This window comes from Diplotaxodon limnothrissa, linkage group LG20, assembly GCF_057381915.1.
Source record: "Diplotaxodon limnothrissa isolate DT_005_m linkage group LG20, D_limnothrissa_male_GT1.1, whole genome shotgun sequence".
NCBI classification, from domain to species: domain Eukaryota; kingdom Metazoa; phylum Chordata; class Actinopteri; order Cichliformes; family Cichlidae; genus Diplotaxodon; species Diplotaxodon limnothrissa.
The window spans coordinates 36,164,553-36,188,873 of NC_140615.1; the positions used below are offsets into that span (position 1 = coordinate 36,164,553).

Here is a 24,321-nt window from a genome sequence, read left to right on the forward strand (position 1 = left end):
TACTGGAGCTGCAGCCCCAATCCGTCTGTCGATCTCCGGCTCCCTTCTCCCATCACTCGCGAACAAGACCCCGAGATACTTGAACTCCTCCACTTGGGGCAGGAATCTAAATCCTATCTAAATTCTTTCATCATTAATAAAATGATCAGTGTTGCTGCTTTACCAGGTGTAACAATCAAGTAGCTTGCTAACCTAAATATGATATAGCATGTTCTGACTTAAAAATTCAAACGCACAGCTTTGCTATCACTTCCAACATAACTAAAGACAGAAAACTAAACATTAAAGCATTAAAACATGTTAAAAACACAACAGCTTTAACCTCCTAAGACCTGAACTCTTCCACGGCATGCATTTTTAATTTCTCTTTGATATTTGGGCTGATTGGGACCTGATTAATGTAAAAACAAAGAATTACCAGATTTTTTTTTTTTTAACCTAATTTTTGTTTCTAAGAAAAATGAGAGCCATAAATGAGGACATTCTTTTAAAATTTCGATAAAACAGTAGCAATATAATGTCCTCGTAAGTGGATATCAGGCCCTTGTAGAGCAAAATTGAGTATTTTGGTCTAAATAACCCAAAATGTGATGTCCACATATGTGGACGCCAGGTCCTAGGAGGTTAATAAACGCAGAGTCGTTTGCATCTGGAAGCAGAGTTCATACGTCATCACTTAACAACAGGATAATTTAATCATTTCTCGTCACCTTCTGTCTTTGTTCTCTGATCCTACAAATATTTATTTTATCTTCTCGTGTCTGAATTTCCTCATTTCTGATCGTCTGCCCCACCTTAGTCATCTCCACCTGTGTCTCATTGTGTTACAAGTTCTCTGGTTAACAGTATTGTTCTTCTCCTTTCATCACTCTTCTCTTCACCATCCACAGAACAATCCATTACAGTTCTATAATTCATATTTTAGTAATTAGCCAGAAAACGTTTTGCCCCGGAGAAACATGCATAGCAAAAAGGTGTTTTTCACTTAAAGCTGATAACTAAGCTGCTGTAACATTTACATGAGAAGCTGTTCCTCATTTAATAAGAGGAATAAAGTAAAATCAGGAAGAAACAGCAACAGAATGCAAAAACAATTTACTTACAGTCTGAAATATGAAATTGTTAATTAAAAGTCGTGTTGTTAGGTGAGTTCTGTGAAAAACAGATAAGTAGTTGTGTGGTTCAGCTGTGCACTTTCTTTATTCTCCTCTTTCTGCTGACAATCCTAAATTCTCAGCTGCGGATGAAGAACATCAGAGCTGCTTCTCTTCGTCCTTTTCCCTCCCTCGCTCCGTCTTCCTCTCACACAGATGAAAAAGAGACCTTTACTCTGCGAGACACTTTAACCTGCTTGAATAAAGGTTAAATAAAGAATAATGAAATTTCAGCCTCCTCCTTCTCCTTTTTCCTCTATTGCTCTTTTCTCCTCACGACTCCCTCATTTCCCCCCTCCCTCTCTCTCTTAGTTTGCCTAATTGCCTGGTAATTAACATTAATTGCCAGGATTGGACGTTTTCATGTCAATTAAGTGGCTATTCATCTTCTATTAACCAATTAGCCAATCAGAGGTTGTTTCTGTCACCCGGTAATGACACCGAGCACCAATCACGTCAACGAGACGCCCAAACAACTCGATCCCGGCTCGCTATCCTCTCCACTAACGAGATAACAAGCAGACTGAGAGCAGCTCGGCTCGTTAGCGACACGAGTGATCTGTTACTCAGTGGCAGGTGGAAACTGACTGCTGGATCCACATTACACAGCAAACTAACTGCTCTGTCTGCTGAAACACTCCACTCTTTACTTCCCTCTTTGTTTATTTAGCGCTTACTTGTGTGCAGCTTGAAACAATCATACCTTTTGATGTGACGGGTTTTTAACGGCGACATATTCTGCTCTCTTCCAGCTCCAGATTTTTATTCTGGGACACTGAAGTAGCTTTGTTCAAAAACAATCTTTCTTTTCTTCTTCTGGCTCTTTGCACAGCCTTAAACAGGCCATCCATCCATCGCCTCTTATCTAGGCCTGCGTCTTGGTGGCAGCAGTCTAAGCAGAAACAGTCACATATCCCCTTTTCTGGCCACCTTCACCAGCTCTTCCGAGGATACTCCGAGCTGTTCCCGAGCCAGCTGAGAACAATAATCACTCCAGCATGTTCTGGGTCTGCCCTCCTCCCAGTTTGACATGCACTAAGCACCTTACCTACGAGATGTGGCATCACATGCCAGAAACACCTTTGCCAGAGGATAAAGGACTTGCCCAGTGTCCCACAACTACTCCTGTATCCAATCGTCAGTTTGATCTCTTTCTTAAAAAAAGGACCACCACAGTCTGCTAATCCAACGGCATTGTCTCTGACTTTTAAGGAGGTCACTGTCATTACTGAAGCCATGACAGAGTGTGTGCCCTTCTCCTATGTGCTTATTTTCTTACTACTGCCTACTACTGATTAGACAACTTCTGGTCCCAGTACTTGCTCAGCGCTGCCTTTTCTTACTCTGTCTCACAGAAAAATCCCACCTTCTACCACTGGCAGCACTAATCTCAGAAAACACACATTCATTTCCTCATCTTTAGCTGTTAACATCTGGTCATCTCATAAAAATAAACCAGTGGTCCTTCACATCTTCTGTGTCCAAACTATTATCAACGATGAGATCTCCCTGAAGCAGTGTTTCCTAACCTTTTGGAGCTACGGCACATTAGAAAAATCACACGGCACACCACCAAACAAAAATCCCACAAAAAGCATATTGATAATCAGATATAGCAGAATTGCTCACTTTGTCCACAGTTTACCATGTTTGCTTTCTTCTGACCAGTACTCATGCCAGGGCTTTCATCTGGGTCGGGATTTTCTCCAGGACCAGGTCAGACTGACTATTTTTTCTTTTCAAATATTTATCTATTGCCATTATGCGCTGTGTTGTCAGATGACTATGTAATTTGTTCGTTTTCTGATTTACTGGAGGTTAGCAACCAATTTAACTGGAGCAGGAAGTTGTACTGCCCTCTAGTGGAAGAGAATGTAACTCTGCAAGTTACTCACGCAGTCGCTCAGACCAGCGGTTGATGATAAAAAACGATAAAAACCATAAATTTCGCACCCGAGCGTCAACTCTTGCGGCCTGGTACCAAACGACTTCGGTCCGTGGCCCGGGGGTGGGGACCGCTGCTTAGATTACCAATCAGGTGAAAGCAGATAATCTTCCACGGCACACCTGAACAGCGTGCCGTGGCACAGTGGTTGGGAAACCTAAAGCATATCCCTGCTTTATGTTGCTTCTGCACACGTATAATGTGTAAAATAAACTTCCTGTTATATTTAACAAGACCTTAAACTATGGAGTTGTTGATGTTACGACTAAGTTGTGTTTCTTTGAAGCAGGTGTCTGACTCATGCAGATGACACTGTGACTGTAGAGAAAATCCAAATATGTTGTTGGTTTTTGTTTTTAAATCAAAAACATTCTCCGTTTAATTTCACGCGTTGACTAATTGGGTCAAATCCCTTTAACTGATATCTGCAGCAGTTTTTGTTTTCTGAGATACTTTTTCTTTGAACTGTTTTGTCCAGTTTCTGCAAGTTCATTATTTTGTGAACACGTCTTGTGTTTCTTCTGGCTCAATAAAAATGTGTTCTTAAAAAAAGCTGAGAAAACAAGACGATAGAGAAAGCATGCAGTATGAACGTTGTGCTGCTTCCTGGTTTTGTTGACTTTTCCACATGCCTCACATGCTTGAAAAACTTCAGCACTTAGATCAGAAAATGGAGAAACATCCGAGTTTAAACAACATTCGGGCTTAGCTCGTCTGACTGAAAACACCTCTCAGGAGCTGACTCTTAAATCCCATCAGTCACAGAGTCCTTGAATGCATCAGCAAGGACAGACTTAAACATGGTGTGTGTGTATGTGTGTGTGTGCGCTTCCACCCTTCACTGTTGACCTGAAGCTTTACTGTTGTTTACTGAACCATGTAATGACAGAGGGAGCAGCTCTGACCTCCATCACTGCTCCATCCTGTAGAAGAAACTGTCTGATTTAGACACACTGTCAGCTAACAGGTCTCTATAAATACCCAGTACACCGAACTATAAATTAATGAAGAAATGGCTGAAGACTAATAGATACTAGAGGAATATATCTATTAACATTTGAAGATGACTAGGTGTGAGAAAACCTCTTTTTTGGTTCACTGAAAGAACAGATGGGAAATTCAGAGGTGCTGTGTTATTTGTTTAAGCAATGAAGCTCAACAAAAATGCACCAGCTCGTGTGAGTTTGAGCTATAACTCATTTTGAAGGTTATGGAGTCATCCGTCCTACAGCGGCAGGTTTACAAGCGTCAGTCAACTATAACCGACCAAATGATCTAATATTAGACCGACTTCATGAATCGATCATCTGTCCTTCAAGCCTGTCTGACCAGCTTCATCAGCCGCTACATGCCCCTCCCATCCCGCTACTCTCCATCAGTGCATGTTTCTCTGATTCTCCTTTCTTCGTAGCTCAAAAGATTAAAACAACTCAAGTCTAATTAACTGTTACTGTTTCAGCTGATCAAAAAAGGCCTTTCATCTTTAGCCTACTTAACCAATAAGTAGCTTACTTTAGTTTTTTTTAAATTATTTTAATGTGCAGACTAAACGAGGAAAAGGACTAACAGCACCTTTTAAACTCTTGGCAACTTTGCGAGATCAAATTGTTATCAAGATTTTCTTGCCTGACACAAAATATAAAGGTGGATTGTGTTTTTCCTGCTATTTAGTGATAATTTGTTCAGCTAAATGGACACACTTTTTTTTAAAGAAAAGGCACCCAGTCTAATTAACCAATTTTCTATGAAAAAATGAGGCAGATCCTCGTTCCAGTGAACTCTGGCAGCACTGCACCTCTGGCAAAATCCGTCAGAGAGCCAAGAATTAGAGCCGTCACAGACGACGAGCTCTGAAAGACAGAGTGGGAAAGTGTCAGAGAAAATGAGTCAGAGAGAAGAGTCTGACAGCAGCGAGCGAGAGTCCGCGACTCAGACAAGAAACACTATTGTGGGTTTCATGTGTTTCGTGTTTCACGTCTAGCAGAGAGAAGACTTCAGTGAGGATAACGTTCTTCCTCTAAAAGAAAAAAAGACACCTGCCGTGAGGGTGGCCAGCATGAAACAACGACTTCCACTGGGATGGTTTTATTTTTACTGTTAATTAAGGTCACAAAATGGTCACAATTAATCATTGCTGTTGTGCTATTAACCTCCTCACATCCACCCGGTCACCGGTGCCCACCTGAGAGCTAGGCAAGTGGAAATATCTCACTAATTACCTTTATTTAGGTCCAGTGTCTTCAAATGCAATGATGGAGCCAGAGGCTAACGAGAAAACAGGAACCCGAGATTTGAGGTCCAGTTGAAGAAGAACAGATCCTGTTATGAAGGATGTGTTTTTTTTGGTTATCTTGGTTGTGATACATTTGTTTGCAGTTTGGCCTTGGCTCACCATGGGCGGCAGGTTCAAATCCTGCTTTTTTCCCCATCTCTTGATCAATGAAACGTATATTAACTTTGACAAGTGGTTCTTGTGGTTCCTTGGGACTTGGGGGAGATGGACGTCTTCCATGTTGTGTCTTGGCCTCGTGAATTAAAGGCAAATGGGTCAATCAAAAAAACAAAAACCAACACATGGCCTGAAACTCTACACAGTGAGAGTTAGGCACAGAAATTGAGTGGTTAGAGTTCGAGTTAACCATTAGGATCACCATAAGATAAAGGGAACGTCCATTTGAAGCAGCAGAGGTTATGCTTATAGAGGACTTATAGCTCTGCAATAGTCCACACTGTAAGTATGTCGTAACTGGAAACCCATCTGAAACCTTACACCGCACATTATTCCATACTCTAAACCTCAAGTGCACCTACTACTGTATATATATTGTACTGACCCAGCCCACTTCTATGTGCACTTCTAATCGAACAGTAAAGTCATCCTGAAGAGCAAAAACTGCCACTGCCAACATGTTTTTGAAAAATCTCAGAACAGTCCTGCACTGGAGTAACTGGTGGCAATCGTGTCGGCTACTAGCATAAACATGAAGTCTTACATAAGGTTAACACAAAAGTATAAATAAAGTTTTAGAGGTTTGGGATGGAAAATTCTAGAAATTTGCCTATTACTCAAACTCCAGGCCTCGAGGGCCGGTGTCCTGCAGGTTTTAGATCTCACCCTGGGTCAGCACAGCTGAATCAAATGATTAGTTCATCACCAGCTTCTGGAGAACTTCAAGACATGTTGAGGAGGTCATTCAGCCATTTAAATCAGCTGTGTTGGATCAAGGACACATCTAAAACCTGCAGGACACCGGCCCTCGAGGCCTGGAGTCCGACGCCTGTATGATGTGTTCAATTATGAACAGGTTGGAAAAGAGGTCTCGTCTTACACATCGATAAGCATCTTTGATGACTTTTGAGACGACGGCCTCACTTCCTCCTACAGAGAAGCCATACTGACAGCAGAACTGAAGTTTGAGTTTGTTGTGACTTGCTCATAGTTATATGTTGTTTTGTGTCTTCTTACAGTTGTTTTATGTCTCTTTGTATTCATGCCAGATTGTTTGTAGGGCTTTCGCGCTTCATTGTATTTAATTTGGGTCTCTTTATGACAGCTTTCCATCTGTTCATAGCCATTCAGAAGCAGGTTTTTATTTATTTGCTGTTGCTTGTCTTTGTACATTGTTGTAGATTATTTATGTTCATTTTATTTAATTTTCAACATGTAAACGACTCAGGCCAACCATCCAATCTCCTTGTGATTGTTCAGATCTGGGCACAGTAGGCTTGTGTCATTGATCCTTGTCTTGGTATTTAGCACACAAAAAGGTCTTTAGAAACCTGGACCTTTTCTGTTCTAATAATCACAGTAATATTACGTCTACTTATCATCCTCTCTGCCTTATGTTAGTGTCGAAACATGCCAGGCAGCTATGTGAAGCATTGTGGGGACCCAAAGATGTTCCTTCACCTTCCTTCGAGGGACATAAAGTCCCATATGATGAATCACATTTTTGTGTGAGCGCTTGGTTATAAGTCCAGTTAAGTGATGAAAACAGGTCTGTGTGTGTGTTACCTCCATGTTGCTGACTCGTCCCTCCTGGAAGGAGCAGTCCTGCAGGTTGTTGGTGCAGATGTGACGATATTTACACCAATGACACGGAAACTCACTGCTGACACAGGAAGTGCACCTGAGAGAGGAAAGAGAGAAAAGTTCTGAGTGGTCGAGCACAACCAGCAAGAATTTATGAGTTCATTACCGAAGAGACACATGAGATAATTAGGTTAGAGGTGTTTAAGGCTTACGAGTTGAGCACAGAGCAGTTGTAGTAGATGAGGTTTGTGGTGATGAACTGGTGTCCAGTCTCTGTGGAGCGAAGGCTGAGCTGCACCACTCGTTTCGCTCCTGAAATTAACAGCATAATAACATCCTTCTTAATACTTAGTTCATAGTGATCAATATAATGGCGCGTTACACTGAAGCTGACATGATTACAAAACATTAGAATCGCACATTAAATGTGATAACCGAGAAAAACGAGAAGGCAAAAGAAACAAGTTCAGAATAAGCGGGTGTGTGTATACTTGTTTTTCTGCTGTTTGGGGACTTGCATTAGCACAATCTCAGAATGGGGACCTTTTGGGTCCCCAAAAGGCAAACTACTGAATTTTAGGGTTAGGCTGATGTTAGATTAAGGTAAGGTTAAGAGAAAAGTAGGGTTAGGTTAAAGTGAGGGTCAAGTTAAAGGTCAAATTTCCAGAACACGACAGGACAGTAAGGAAAGGTGATGTCCTCTGAATTCACTGAAGCATGAATTTGTGTGTGTTTCTTACCAAAGGAGTGTGTCTGTGCTGGAAGGTCCCTCAGTGATGGTGACATACACATCACCTGACCTTTGGCCCGCACCTCTCCGGGGGCATTACTCAGGTCCTCAAACACACAGGTAACCCCACCAGACAGCGCAGGGACGTTCTGCACCTGAATGGTTAACTGGACACCAACAGACACTCGATCACTAAAAGTAAAGTTCTTATTTACACTTCAGAAAGGTTTCTATTCACAGCTGTTGCATGAACAGGAGTTCAAACAGCTGGACTAAAGAATAAATCCACTGACTTTCAGGGAAAATCAGCAGATTGTAATGGGAATTCTGACAGAGAGTATTTTATGTAATTAAGAAAATAATGGTTCATACCTGCATTGCCGGGGAGGTGACTGACATGCTGCTCGGGGAAACAGAGATGTTGACGCACTGGTCCAGTTGTGTATTAAAGTGCTGAGGCTCCTCCCACTTGTCACATGCTTCCTGTCTGGAACACCTGCAGGAGAGTGAAAAGTAACCAAGGGATTAACATTGACGGAAGAAGCCACTTGGACGAGTGATGAAACGCAAATCAGCTTTTTGAGGTTAACATCTACTAAACATGTACATTATTTAGTGCTGTTGACTGACACAAGCGTATCTCTGAACCTCAGACTGGACCTTACAGCGGTTCGCTTTTTTGCAGCTTTCCATCAGCAATCATCTTCAGATCTTAATTCTTTAAATATACTTTCTTCTCATTCGCCCTTTCAGATCAAGTCCAGTTTGCAAATGTGTGTTTTTGAGGATCATGTAAATCATTTTGATTGTGCTAACTTATTGTCTGTCAGTTACTTTATAAAATTCACATTAGTAGCTCATAACTTCCTTTATTAAATTATCCATCCATCCATTTTCTTCCGCTTTATCTGGGGTCGGGTCGTCGCGGGGGCAGCAGCCGAAGCAGAGAAGCCCAGACCTCCCTCTCCCCAGCGACCTCCTCCAGCTTATCCGGGGGAACCCTAAGGCGTTCCCAGGCCAGCCGAGAGATATAATCTCTCCAGCGTGTCCTGGGTCTGCCCCGGGGCCTCCTCCCGGAGGGACATGACCAGAAAACAGCGCCCAGGAAGCATCCTTGTCAGATGCCCGAACCACCTCAGCTGGCTCCTTTCGATGTGGCGCAGCAGCGGCTCTACTCTGAGCCCCTCCCAGATGGCTGAACTTCTCACCCTATCTCTAAGGGAGAGGCCAGCCACCCTTCGGAGGAAACCCATTTCCGCCGCTTGTATCCGCGATCTCGTTCTTTCGGTCACTACCCACAGCTCGTGACCATAGTTGAAGGTAGGGACGTAGATCAACCGGTAAATTGAGAGCTTCGCTTTTACACTCAGCTCTCTCTTCACCACAACAGACAGCGTCCGCATCACTGCAGCAGCTGCACCAATCCGTCTGTCGATCTCCGGCTCCCTTCTCCCATCACTCGTGAACAAGACCCCGAGATACTTAAACTCCTCCACTTGGGGCAGGGTCTCGTCCCTGACCCGGAGTGGGCACTCCACCCTTTTCCGGCTGAGAACCATGGCCACAGATTTGGAGGTGCTGATTCTCATTCCCGCTGCTTCACACTCGGCTGCCAACCATTCCAAGGCAAGCTGGAGGCCCTCACCTGATGAAGGCAACAGGACCACAGAACCACAACAGAACGAGTCCGACTTATTGCCGGCTATGCGGACCAAGCTCTTGCAACGGTTGTATAAGGACCGAATGGCCCGTAGCAATGGGCCAAACACCCCGTACTCCCGGAGCACTCCCCACAGGACCCCTGAGGGACACGGTCGAATGCCTTCTCCAAGTCCACAAAACACATGTAGACTGGTTGGGCAAACTCCCATGCACCCTCGAGTATCCTCGAGAGGATAAAGAGCTGGTCCAGTGTTCCACGACCAGGATGAAAACCGCATTGTTCCTCCTGTATCAGAGGTTCGACTAGCGGACGAACTCTCTTCTCCAGCACCCTGGCATAGACTTTCCCAGGGAGGCTGAGGAGTGTGATCCCCCTGTAGTTGGAACACACCCTCCGGCCCCTTTCTTAAAGATGGGGACCACCACCCCGGTCTGCCAGTCCAGGGGTACTTTATTAAATTGACTACTTAAATTAAATTAAATTAAATTAAATACTTTATTAAATTAATTAATCTTTAATCTTTTAGCACTTTAACATCTTTTGTGTGTAAATGTGATGTAATTTATAAATAAAACTTCATGATTCTAAAAACATTTTACTTTGTCTTTAAACGCACAATTTTAAAACTTATTTAAATTTCATACAATGATTATTTACTTTAACTCTTCTAATTTTTTTATATCACATTTTTAGATATAAACTTCTTTATGACATTTATTTTTATTTTTATTTCTCTTTGTTGTTAATTTATTATTATTACATTTAGTTCACTCTCTATATTTTTAAAAGGGTTGTGACTATTAACCTAAAATCAGGTGACAGAGGAATACACTGGTGGACAACAGGATCTGTCAAACTAAAAAACATCTTTTCTATTTGTTGAATTTCACTAATAAAATTAAAGTGAGTGGTGAGTGACACTGGTGTCGTGGGATTTCAGGTGGAGTTGGAGCAGGAAACAGTCGGAGGTGAAGCTTGGTGTCTGCAGAGAGCAGCAGCTCCAACATATGCAGCGCCACACAGCATAGACAGCAGCCTGCAGTAATGATCTGTTTACTTCTAATTAACAACAGATGGACAGAATGAGTGAGGGAGCGTGAGGAGGAGAGGAGATGAAAAGCAGAGAGGACCACAAAGATTGTACATTTACAGTTAAAATCATCCGTTTGATGAACTGAATAAGTCACAGTTTGCTTTTCTGCTCTTTTCCTTTCACACTGCGAACCAGACACCAGACATCACTCTTTAAAGTAGTGGAGCCTGTACCTGGCCTTGGAGGCAAAACTCGGGGTAAAAAAGGTTCAAAAAGGAGACTTCCCATTGAGCTAGCTTATTAAAGTTGCTCAGATATTTTTTTTATCCACTCAGACCTTCTCTTGTCTGAACAGTCAGAGATTTTAGAAAGAAACTTAAAACTATAAAAGTGAGGGCGACATGTCTTCATGTCACACTGGGAGATGGGTTTACGCACAAAGATGTCCTGCTGCAACATATCTAGAAGCTTCAGCATAAAAACAAGCTGTGTTTTGTTCTCTGTAGTTCACTGCCAGTCAGAGGCTTTTACTTTGAAGGGGGAGCTAACTGATGACAATCCAATGAGGAACTTCCTCCACCTGCTTGGATGCTGAACATCAAACATCGTGATGAGGGAGACTGTGTGAACCATTTATAGAAGTATTAATGACGCCTCATGGGAGCGTGCGCACACACACACACACACACACACACACACACACACACACACACACACACACACACACTTTCTCTGTATTCTTATGTATTGCAGAGGAAGTGGTTACTGTAGTTGATTCACTGCCATTTGCTTTAACTTAATCAGTTACCAAAAAAAATCAATTAATAGTTTCAATTCTTTTAGAGCAAATAGAACAAAACAGCATAAAATGTTTGCGGACGCTGGCGTCACAAAAGAAAAAAACTGCTGCTTTTGAGTTTGGATGCAAAATTAATGTTTGAAGGTTTTTGGACCCAAAGAAATTGAGATATTCCAAGGATTTTGTAGAGCAAATAATTTTAAAAATAGCATTTTTTTTTCTTTTGCTTGCTTTAATAAAATAACTTAAAATGTCTAAAGAGTCAAGATCTTCATTTGACCTCATCAGCCACAACATTAAAACCTGTGCTGGTCTCATTAATGGCACTGAAAATAATTTCCTACCATTCAAAAGACTGACTTCACAGACATCTGAAGGTGTCCTGTGGTATCAGACACTAAGATCTTACATGCTTTGAGTCCTGGAAGTAGCAAAAGCATCTCTGTGGATTGTTTTTACACCACATCTCATAGATGTTTTGGCTAAGACCACCTAAAACTCTGCCATGTTCACCAAATAATTTCTGAGATATCTGTAGAGTGGTGGGTGCATCATGTCACTTAGATACTACTAAATATATTACTAAATACAGCTGCTGAAGATTGGGAGATCACACCATAAGATAAAAGGAAAAACAGTTATTGACTTGAAAAGTGAAAAGTACAATGCAAACGTTTTTCAGACCAAAACCCAGTTTGCACCGGTTTGGTGTGTTAGTAAATCTGACCCTTAGTGCTAAACAAGAGATTAAAACAATTACTTAAAGTTCATTCACAAAAACTAAAGCACCAACGTCTTTGATTGTCTGTACCATCGTATCAGCCACTTAGGCCTTTAAAAATGATCTAACATACAGTGAAGAGCTCTATTTTTGTGACTTACAGTCGTGGATGAGGTCTAGCACTGGCCTTCAGCTGTTTGTGTTGGTCACCTGTCTGTCAGTTATCCAGGTGAATGAGTGGAAAAAACATAAACTCTACACAAAGTCCTAAACTGTATTTTGTACCAGGCTCTAAATGTGCTTGTTAATGCTGTTGCAGCGGGACTAAACGCAGATTGACTCACTTTTGGAGACAGCCTCATGCAGCCACTTCAAGTTTTCGACACTTTGGCATTAGCTTAATTTCTCAGTTGGCCCTTGGGTCATACATGTCGAAAACACATCTATATGGATGCCAGGAAGCAATGTTTCATAGCATAACATTAAACTGAGCATCACATTCCTCTGCTGTCTTCACTTTTCACAACAATGAACATCTCATAGTTTGCCAACTTTAGTTGGCAAACGTTGGGAGGAAAAAAATTAAAACAGAAAGATCTCCAACATCTGCTGCAACCAGATGCTGGGGTGGGTGTAAAAGAGGAAAGCAGGAGACGGAGCACACACCTGGCTGTGCACAGAATCTCAAAGAAACTGTGATTCATGAGACCGGACAATCGGCTGTAGCCGCTTTAGGCCGTAGGCACGGGGTCATGACGGCTACTCAAGAGACCGTTCTGCAGGTATGCAACTCCAGATGCAGCAAGCTGTGAAGCATTGTATGTTCCGACACCTTTCATCAGACCAAGCACTAAACGGTTCACATTACAGTAACGTAATGAGCTTTCAGCCACCGTGACCTTGTCAATGGTTCACTGGTTCTCTTTCTTTGGACCTCTTTTGTAGGTACTAACTACTGCACCCCACGGACTGCGTTAAAGGCCTGCCATCTAAGCATCACAATTTAACCCTCGGCAAAGTAGCTCTGATCCTCACACAGCCATTTTTTCTGCATCCAACACACCAATTTCAAGAACTGATTGTTCACTTCCTGCATTATTTAAGTCTCACCCCTTCATAGGTGCTTGGAAGGAGACAATCAATGCTATTTACTTCTCTCAGTGCTTTTACCAGTGCACAGACTGTTACTGGGTGCATTTTAAAATGAGAGACGAAGCTGTTATTTTGTTTTAGCAGAAGAAGAGCAGGAGCAGTTCGTTCCTTACTTGTTGAAGAGGACACACCATCCACAGTGAGGGTCTCCTGATCCCAGACAGTCTGAGCAGCTGCTGTACTGCTCACAGCTCTCCACCGGCAGTCTGCTCACCTGAAACAAACATTCACACCAGACATGTGACCAAGTCCACCAGCAGTCGTGTTTAAAGCAGAAACATGGGCAGGTACCTGAGAATGAAAACTGGGTTGGTATTTGATATGAATTTGCTAAACTGTTCGATTAAGGCAGGTTTGCACTCAAGTATTTTTGATTTCAGCGTCAGAAAATGTTTCTGAACCTTCTGCTGACTGTTTGTTACTGACGTCAATGTGTAAAAACCGATTTGATATTGATTTAGGTGATTGTATGACTGCAACATGAGACATTACTGAAACTGTTCCTACATCACACATTTGTGTGTGTGAGTGTGTGAGTGAGTGTGACGGGTATTATCTCATTGTGGTTTAGTGGGTTTCTGCTAATATTAACAGCCAGAGAAAGCAGCACACTCTCTTGACTTTGTGAACTCTCTGTGTGTGAGCGTGTATTTATATCTATGTGGGGACCAAAAATTGGACTTTACTGTACTTTACTGGACATTTTGAGGCAAGCCAAGTGTGGACTCATTGTTGGCAAATGTGGGACATTATTATGAATCTGGGGAAAAATTTGTGGCAGTTTTTTGAGAGAAGGAAGCTTTTTGAAAAATGGGCATACATGGATGTAAATTTATTATATCTGAAGACTATAAGGACATTTTTGCAGAATGGGGACACTACTACAAAAAGTGTGAACAATTCAAAAAGTGAAGAGACTTTCTTTTAAAGTGGGGACCTTTTTCAAGTTCTTATCTTAAATGTGTAACGAGGGACAATTACGTCATCACGCTGTTCTTAGAAGTTGCTTCCTTGTCTTTAGATTAGATTTCTGTTAAGTGGGGACGTTTTCTGAAGGTGGGTTTTTTTTTGTTCATGTGTTTTTGAGGCTTGAATGTTCAACAATTTTATTTCCTGTGTGATTTGGTCTCAAACTGTATATCAGGTTTTTAGGCAGCTGAAAAAAAATTGGCTAAATTTTCTTTTTCCTAGAAAAACTTTTTTTTCCCCAAAAAAACATTTGGTTAGATCACCAGTGATGCCTTGAATCACTTAATGCCTCTGAAAGCACATGAAACACAAGTGAACATAACTGAGCTGCTCGCCATCTCAGTTTAAGATGGAAAACAATGGATGTTTGAGAAAGTGAAGACAGAGACGGTCAGTTCGGGTCCTCACAAAGACGTAAATACAAGCATGTGTGTGTCGTATCTTTTACCCAGAAGCCATTGCAGCAGGGAGACAGTAAACACAGTGATAACTCTGTTGGTCTCATTCAGACGTTCACACATGAATACATTCATTGTCTCGCACAGACGGTCCTGTCTCCTCTCTGACCCCATTATCAGGTTGCTCTTAAAGAGACGCTGCTGTTTCCGTCGGACTTCATCTAAAAGCTGCTGACGCCGTGGTTCCCATTCTCATACAGCCCCGTGCACATTGTTTATTCACTGATATGTGGAGTTCAAATCATGCTGACGCAAATGAAATCCAACTGATGAGAAGAAACTCCCGGAACACTTATTTTTATCCTTATTTTACGTGTTCACAAGCAGCATATGAACCTGTAATAAACTAGTTATATGCTATAATGCAACGTTGAACTTGGTAAATGGTAAAGTAAACAAGTTGTGGGTCACAAGACATCGGTTTTCCAACAGGTCAGCCAAAGTCAAATCCATTTAAGGTTTCAGTGGTAGAGAGTTCTTTGTTTCCTTTGTCTGTTGAAGGACCCGGCGCTAAACCTCCACTGGAAATCTGCTGATTTAAAAGTTAAGCAAGTCTTCCAGACTGACAGTCGCAAGAATGTCAGATTATTAAATTCAGAACTGTGAACACTTTGTTTGGTATCATCACAGGAATCTGAACAAACAGCACTCAGTGGTCACAAACAGTGACGCTAGAAGTACTGGATATGCTGACCCAGAGTACCTCATGTGTAACTTTCAAGCTCCTGTGGGGTCATTTATTATCACCGCCCCATATTTATATGTATAGTTATAGTAAGTGTCTCACAGTATGAATACATCTACTTCTTAAAAAGAAGAAAAACCAAACAGCAATGGGTCGATTGGTGAGGCAAGAGCAACAGACAAATGTGAGGAGGACATTTATGTCATTCTCATGTTCTACTTCTAACTGTTGTTGTTTCTGTTTTTACTGGGACTTTTTTTGGGCATCTTGAGTGTCTTGCCCAAAGGCACTTGGACCGGAACACCACCCACCTAACTGGTGGAGAACCCCAGTAATGTGTTGCAGTAAACAAAGAAAAACAGCTTTAAGGCAGACACTCAGTGCCTAAAGTGACAATTAAAGCACAGCACAGTTGTCAGAGATGAGTTGGGTTTGAATGAAAATGATAAAAAATGACATTAAGCCCACCACCAGCCTACCTGCTCAGGAGTGGCAGTTGGACTGTGAAAATGCAAACTTCAAACAGAGTAAAAGGTTTTACTTTGAAATGTGTTGATTAAAAACAAGAAGATTTTGTGAGGTTATGGCAAGCCAAGGCACGAGATCATGGATTATCATGAATCATGCAAAGCTACTCTAGGAGACATCAAGAATAAAAATGTGCTGGAAATGAGCAGACTAGGTCCTGTTCAAGTAAACCTCATTTTCATGATATGATCAAAACAGGAAAAAGCTCATGAAAGATACTCATGTCCATGGAAACACAGTCGCTGAGAGTGTGTGCGCGTGTGTGTGTGTGTTTTCTTATTTTATTTAATCAAAAAGAATAAAGTCAGGAGTTTTGCTGGGAATCTGCTGATTTAACTCTTACAAAGATCTTTAATTCAGAGATGAATTTCTTTCCAAAAAAACATCCTCTGGAAAACTGCATTTCTCCGTATCACTGAACATAAGGTGGGATGTATGCAGGATGGTTGCTGTAAGAATGCTAATAACACCAGCAATTCATCTTCCTCTAGATGTGTTTACTCGTGTTTATGTTTATTTAATTCTCGGCACAGCGGCTAAACTGAATCGTGATTAAAACACAGAGCTGAAAACACTGCAGGATCTCAGTCAACACTTTTTTTTTGCTAATGAAATAAGGATTGAAGTGTTTTTAGGTCATGCGAGTGTCTGTTTGGGAATCCTGTCTGCTGTCTGTGAATGCAGCAGCTGCTGCAGGTGTGGCACTGACAGAAACAATCAGTTTGATCGCAAACTGGTCGAGTCTGTCTGCTCGTATGGCAGCCAGCCTGCAGTTCTGATTGGCTGCTGAAAGCTCATGTAAATGTGTGCGAGTGTTTATGTAACACTGCAGTGAAACAGTGTCAGGCAGAGAACGAGCCGAGGACTGCGCCTGTGTCTCTGAATACTAATCAAATACAACTGCACATCTGACCTGTTTGTACTTCAAGTGTTTACACTTCAGGACACTTGGAATGTATACAGGACCTTAAATTATTCTATTCACATACAAAGTCCAGAATAATCACTCTCCATCATCTCTTAAAGACCCCGTAGTATCAAATTATTCCAGTAGGGCATTTTGCTCTCAGGCTGCGGGCGTACTTGTGGTTCCCAGGATATCTAAAAGTAGAATGGGAGGCAGAGCCTTCGGCCTTCAGGTCTCTCCTCTGTGGAACCAGCTTGGATTCAGCAGTCAGACTGCCTCTCTACTGATTCTAGATCAGTCTTTTAACTTTCTATCTTGATAAAGCATTTAGTTATGATTGGATCAGGTGAGTCTGATCTCATACTCCTATAGGCCGAGGCTGCTGAGGGACCTCACATGATGAACTTTTCCAGACAATCCGCATTTTAAGTCTGACGTCATTAGCTGCTTCCAGGTCCAAACTCCGCTTGAGTAGTTTGGGCCCGGAAGCAGGGTTCATACGTCATCACTTAACAACCAGATAACACAGCAGACTGTAGCCAATCTGGTGTGTTTCAAGCACCAGTATAAATGGAAACAGGACTGTGGTGATGTCACACGTTTTTCTTTTCACTGATTCTTTTTAAAGTTCTGATGATTTGTATGTTGAGGTTCATTCTTTACTCCTTTATTCTTTCCTGATCCAAAGCGGTCTGCACGTTTTTCCCGTGTGCGCTCTCGCTGACTTCCTCCCACAGACCAAAGACGCACATGTCAGATTGCCCGGAGTCTAAACTCAGTCGTCTGTCTCTCTGTTGAACCATGCAACAAACTGGGGTTGTATCCCGCCACTGACTTATGACCCTGAATCCGGTAAGTGGAAGAGGATGGATGGGCATTTCATGGTCCATGCTTTGGGAATCATGGACTAGATAAATAATCAATTTGTTGTTTGGCTGTTTATCACCAGATTATTCTTTCATCAAAAAACATCATGTCAGAAATCCCTTTTAAGAACCAGCTTATTTAACAGTGATGTTTGTCTTTGATATCTTTATTTATTGAAAACTGCTCATTTACAGTATCGACTGCTCTGTCACAGAAATTATTCATCTTTGCATTTAAAAATGTACTGATTCTGAACATATCAGCAACTTAACAAATGTGTCTCTGTAAAAAACAAATTTTTAATGGAAATCAGCTTATTGAATTGTTTCCTATAACTTTTCTGTTTCTCTTAATCAAAATATATTAAATCAGACCCTGATTGAATTTTTTTAAAATAAATTTTTACTTCACTGATGTAGAACTTCCAGAGTTTTTTTCCAGAGTTTTTTAGATGTACGTCTTTAAATGCCTTGACTGAAGTGATTATTTCATATTGTATTAGGTATTGTGTGAAAAACGTCTCTTTGACTCCAGAGCTACATCATTTAATATTTGTCTGTGTTCATCATGATGGAGAGGAGCTCAGGTCTTGCAGGAGCTGGGACGTTCTGACAGTCGTTTACTGACATCACAGCTCGAAAATGGACAAAGATGAACATTTGTGTGTGTGTGTGTGTGTGTGTGTGTGTGTGTGTGTGTGTGTGTGTGTGTGTGTGTGTGTGTGTGTCTCCCCTCAGCTGCACAGGAACTAACAGTTGTTGAACTCGTCTCTGCTTCCTCTCAGTGGTACAATGAGAGTTTTAACATGGGACACACACACACACACCCTCAGAAACACAGTGTGTGTGGTGGCGCCAGCTGAGCGATATTCATATTCTCAGCTTCCTGTCTGCAGATGTTAAAACAACACAATTCATATTTCTCTTTCTGGCAACCCCACAAACACACACACACACAGACACACACAGACACACACACACAGACACACACACACGTAACCTCCCCTGTAAATGACTGCAGCTCCTCTGATAAACTGACCTGCTGTGTATTTTTTGGGCTCATTTTCTTATCAAAAAGACAGAAATGTGCAGAATCTTTCCTTTTTTACATCAGCTGCTGGAAGCCCTAATGAGGAACTTCCATTGGGAATGTGCTGATATAATGCTCATAAGGCTTTCTTCTCTGCAGGACTTTGTTCTCTGCAACTTTTGAAAAACCTACGCTAGAAGTTGCATTACAAGAAATTTAAGCCAAATAGTCCGTTGGAAATCTGCCCACTTAATCCTCATGAGTTCTGTGCAGAACTTTCCCTGCTTTTCATTAGCTGCTGGAAAGCTTCCATTAGGAATCTGCTGATTTTACACTCAGAAGCTTTCTTCTATATAGAACATGTTTTCCCCCCCAATTAATGACTGGAACCCTTATTGACGAACTAAAAACCAACTCATGGGTCTTTATTGTGTACAGACCTTTTCTTTCTTTTCATTGGCTACTGAAAACCTCGATGCAGAACTTCCATTGAAAATCTGATGATTGAACATGAAACAAAACGGCTTCTTCTGTAGAGCATTTTATTTTTTATATTTATCAGAACTTCCTCTGGAAATCTGCTGATTTAGTTCCATTTACACAGATTTGCTTTTCCTCATCTCATCTATATCAAGCTTTTCTTTGTTTTCATGACTGATTAGAAGACAACTAAATGATTAAAAGTCTTAATGCAGTTGGAAATGTTCTGATCTAGCTTGTTATTTTCATTTTCTTTAGGTTATTCAGTAATTCTATTATACAAGGATACATTTCTCTGGGTGAGTAAAAGTTCACTAAAATCATTTACTGGAAATCTTCACAGTTCTGTCCAGCAGAACTTCCATTACAGATCTGTTAATTTAACCCTCAGACGTCGTTCTTCTGTGCAGGATTTTATTTTTCTGAATCAGGGAGAATCTAAGTCAGGACTTTTTGATTTCCTTATCTGTTAAAATGCAGGTCAGTTATAAATCTGCTGATCAAATTCTTTCGAGCACAAATATTCTTAGATTAACCCATAAAAATGTGATGCAGGGCGAAAACATTAATCATGTCAGAGCGTCACAACGAAATCTCTGTATAAACATTTAATATGAAATGTTCACGGTGACCCAAACAAGCCGATCTGGTGCGTCACCATCACGCCAGCTTTGTGTTTTTTGGGCTGTAAAATTCAAAGAAGAAATAAAAGGGACAAACGAACGGAGAAGAGTCTCGTGACCGTTTCTCTGACTGATCGTGTAAGGGCTCAGCAGGTGTATTTACCTGTCTGTCACTGAGCAGGTAGATGTACTGATGGTCAGGACTGAACACCATGTCTCTCAGGATCGGCTTGCCCTCCACCACAGTCACTGTCTCATACAGCAAAGCGTTCTCGGCCGGCGGCGGGATCCCATCCACGCGGATCTGAAACGAACACAAAAGGAATGACGATCATTAAAAAAACCTACCTGTAAAAACAATAAGAAACGCTAACAAACTGGAAAATCACTCAGAAACAGAAACTTTTATTTTCAATTTTCAAAGAAAATTATGTCAAAACCTCCGTTGGAATCTCCTCCAATAACACAGAGATTTTTATTATGCAGAAAATTTATTTTTCTTTATCTAGTGAAAAACCAGAGCCTCCATTTGAAATACGCTAATTTAACTTTTAATTAGGTCTTCCATACAAAGATGATTTTCTTCATTTAAAAAAGTCAGACTCGCTTTGAAAATCCGCCAGTTTAACACCCACAAGTCTTTCTATTGAAAATCCAACAATGAATCTAATGATTTACCTTCTTTGCTATTTTGTAGCAGAGATACAGTTTTTTAACAAGAACAATGAAGTCAGAACTTCCACTGAAAATCTGAGTTAACTCTTACTTACAGAATTAAAGTGGAGATGCTTTTAAATCCAAAACAACATCAATTACAAACCAAATTTAATCATTTTTTCCTTTAAAGAAATATTATTTCTATAATTTATTGGAAAATCTATAATCTAAAGCTAAACTTCAACTAGAAATTTGCAGTTTCATCAGTTCCAAATATTTTCCATATACCGAACGCGTGAAATAAAAATCTGTCTTTTTATTTTTTTATATTTTTCCTTTTGTTTAGAACTTCAACTGGAAATTCACAGATTCAAATGCAACAAGAATTTTTTCATTGGGCTTCATGCTCTGGTGACTTTGAATATCCACAGAAATCTGCCCGGCAACTGTGAGGGTGGCTCACACTTAATGCAAAGTGTTGAACTGTTTCATAGCACCATGTAAAAAAAAAAAAGCTGCCATTTCACAGATATAAAAGCGAATAATGGGATTAGATTTCACTGAATAGAGATGATGATGATGATGATGATGAAGATGAAGATGATGGTGATGATGATGGTGAGCATGTAAAGTTAAATACAGCAGAGGGCTGATGAGGAGACAAACACACTGCTCGAAAATGTGGAGCGACTAAAATAAGATTCCCCAAATCTCCCCAAACCTTCCCGCCTCCCTCCCTCTGTCTGACCCAGAAAAACACCACAGAGGAAGAGGAGGAAGAGGGGGGTAAAAGTGGGAGAGGGGAAAGAGAGAGGGGGAGGAAACGGGGATAAAAAAAAAAGGAGAAAATGAGAAGGGGGAAAAAATTATATGAGAGAAAAAGAGAAGGAAAGAAAATGGAAAATTACAAAAGCGACAATTAAAATCACAGAACAGACGAGAAATAAGATCTGAGGGGAGTTCAAGGTAAGGAAAGGAAGTGAGGAGAAAGAAAGGGAAATAAAACAGGAACGAACGAAGGAAGGGAACAAGTGAAGAAAAACACAAAAATATAGAGAAAAGAAAAGGAATGAAAACAGGAGGGAAGTAAGTGGAAAGATTCAAGGAAATGAATGAGGAGGCAGGGACAAAAGTTAAATAAAGAGTAAACCACACAAAAAAGGAAGACATAAGGATTTAAGGGTGCAAAGGTAGGGAATAAAGAAGGAAAGAAGAAAGATAGCAACAAAAACGATGAAGAAACCAGAGCGTGTGATGAAGGACAAATGTGTGTGTGCTTCTCTTAGTGTGTTAATTAGCTGTCTGCTCGTTAAGAGGCCGAGCTTAATTAGAGCTGACGAGCTGCACACACACACACAGGCAGCAGGTCTGACTCACAACCAAATACACACTTGCACAATCCTGTTTTACAGAAACACACCGATTTTCTCTCTCACACACACACACACACACACACACACACACACACACACACACACACACACACACACACTCATAGCAGAGTGAGGGAGGAGACGTTAAAGTAGGACACTGCAGCAGACAGAGACCTAACACAAATTTCTCTCTCACGCACGCACGCACACGCACACGCACGCACACACACACACACACACACACACACACACACACACACACACACACACGTGCTGTAAAATAGAATTTAAAGGTGTAATCTGTAGAAAAATGAATTGACACATTCCACACAAACACCGACCTGTTTCAGAAAAATCTTTGAATTTCATTTTCTCAGGTGAGTTTTTACCAGAAAACAAGAAAGTAACAAAAAACAGCAAATTCCAAAATGGGACTTTTGTGGCTGTGCTCGCCGTAGGAATCAGAGGTGGTGGTGGAGCTGGTCTCTGGGGATGTGGCCACCAGTTTGGTTTCCACCAGTTTCCAGTCTCGTGCCAAGAAAGGCGAACATGATCCTGAATCTTTCAGCCTTTTCCACAAAACACATCAAAAGTCAAATTTTTGCCTTATTTTCCGAAACAGCCTTTTTCTTAGCTGGAGCAAACATGACATCGACCAATGAAAAACGTCAACGAGCAGCAATCGTAAATCTGAGAGACTGAAAATTAAGATGAGGAAGAAAAGAAGTAAACAGGAGAAGATGAAAGAGAAACAGAGAAAGAGGAGAAGAAGACGTGACGGGGGAGTGACAGAGCGACAGAGGAAGTGACCTTTGACTCGTGACTCCCGGCTGGATTCAAACCGTCAACACCTGCTTTGTTCTGAGCACAGCCCGAGGTCGCGATCTCACCCACACAGCCTCGCTCTGACCTTTGACCTCTCGCCCAGAGACACAATCCGTCTGTCGTATTGTGTTGCCCCGGGGTGTGCTTCGGCGATGAGCATTACTCACGTTGTGGGGACTCGACAGAAAAAGTGCCATTAAGATAAATCGTTAACTTTCACTGTGAAGTTTGTGGATTGAGCAAGTCTCGGGAAACGAATGTGTGTGTTTGTGTGTGTGTGTGTGTGCGCGCTGACAGACGCACTCCTTCCGAGTTTCATTAACCGACAGGATCATGTGATGAGAACAAACTCGAATGTCCAGCTGAGCTCTGAATCACATATCCAATTAGATTCGGCTTTAACGCCCAGCAGCAGCTGTTTCCACCTGATTTCAGATGCAAGTCACAACTTCCATTAGAAAAGATACTAATTTAACCGTCGCCGAGTCGATCTTCAGTGCAAAATGTATACGATTCAAAACTCTGAATCAGGAAACCGTGATATAACAAGTCTGTTTGTTTCTTTAATGAACCAAGCTCTTGGTTTGTTTCATCCTTGAACGTCTTTTGGAAAACTGCTGATTTAAAACTTCAGCTGTAAATCTCTGTATCAAGTGTAATTTCTTTATTAAAATCCATCAGTCCAAGTCAGAACTGTCGTCGAGTGCTTTTATTCCTGTGGAACGCGCACACTGTTTAGTAACATAATCACTATCAGGACTCCCACTGGAAATTTGCTCGTGTCATTTTTTTTCCAGGACGAGCCGTTTTCTCTTTTTTTTTTAAACGTTCCCAAAGTCAGAACTTCTAACAGGCAGATGCAGATTTCACCATCATCAAAGCTTTCTGCTGCGCAAAGCTTATCCAGTTCAAAACTTCTATTAAACATTGCTTATGTAACGCTCATCAACTCTTTTTTTTAATGATCCAAACTGTTGTTTTTGTGGGAATTTAGGTCAGAAAACTGCAGATTTCAAACTCCAGCTGTGAATCTTTGCAATGAAAACTTTCGTATTAACCTCCTAAGACCTGAACTCTTTCATGTGACGCATTTTTATTTTCTCTTTGCTATTTGGGCTGATTGGGTCCTGATGAATGTAAAAACAAAGAATTAACAGATTTTTTACCTGATTTTTGTTTCTGAGAAAAATGAGAGCCACATATGAGGACGTGTTGTAAATTTCGGAGTATAACATCCTCGTAAGTGGATATCAGGCCCTTGTAGAGCAAAATGTTGTATTTTGGTCTAGACAACCCAAAATGTGATGATGTCCACATATGTGGACGCCAGGTCCTAGGAGGTTAAAGCTCAATCCAACTCACGTTTGTCTTCAAGCCCTTTTGACTCGATGAATGTCTAAACTTTCCACTTTAGTCAGAACTTAAACTGCCATCAAGGCTTTCTTCAGCACAAAGCTTCTCCAATTCAAAACTCGCTGATTTAAAGCAATCGAACAGAAAGATGTCTGATTTTTTCCCCCCAGAACGTAAATCAGAACTTCCATTAGAAATGTAGTAATTAATCCATCAGGTGCTATCAAATGGAGAACTCTCGAGGGAAACTGGCAGAACTAACAGACACTACAGTGTTCGACTGTCTTTGTGTTTCACTCTTTCATAAAAAACAACATCAGGCAGAAACGGGAAAATT

The 24,321-nt window shown here is 41.2% G+C and overlaps 1 protein-coding gene across 1 annotated transcript in view; it reads right to left on the reverse strand.

Moving 5' to 3' along the window:
- Window positions 1-24,321, reverse strand: part of plxna3 (plexin A3) — a 135,761-nt gene that overhangs the window by 36,369 nt on the left and 75,071 nt on the right. Inside the window, exons 7-12 of the mRNA XM_085345340.1 lie at window positions 19,940-20,080; window positions 13,344-13,444; window positions 8,235-8,358; window positions 7,873-8,029; window positions 7,345-7,444; window positions 7,115-7,229 (exon numbers count right to left, since the gene is read on the reverse strand). Of these exons, the coding sequence (XP_085201466.1) occupies window positions 7,115-7,229; window positions 7,345-7,444; window positions 7,873-8,029; window positions 8,235-8,358; window positions 13,344-13,444; window positions 19,940-20,080 (738 nt within the window). The remainder of the gene's footprint in view (window positions 1-7,114; window positions 7,230-7,344; window positions 7,445-7,872; window positions 8,030-8,234; window positions 8,359-13,343; window positions 13,445-19,939; window positions 20,081-24,321) is intronic.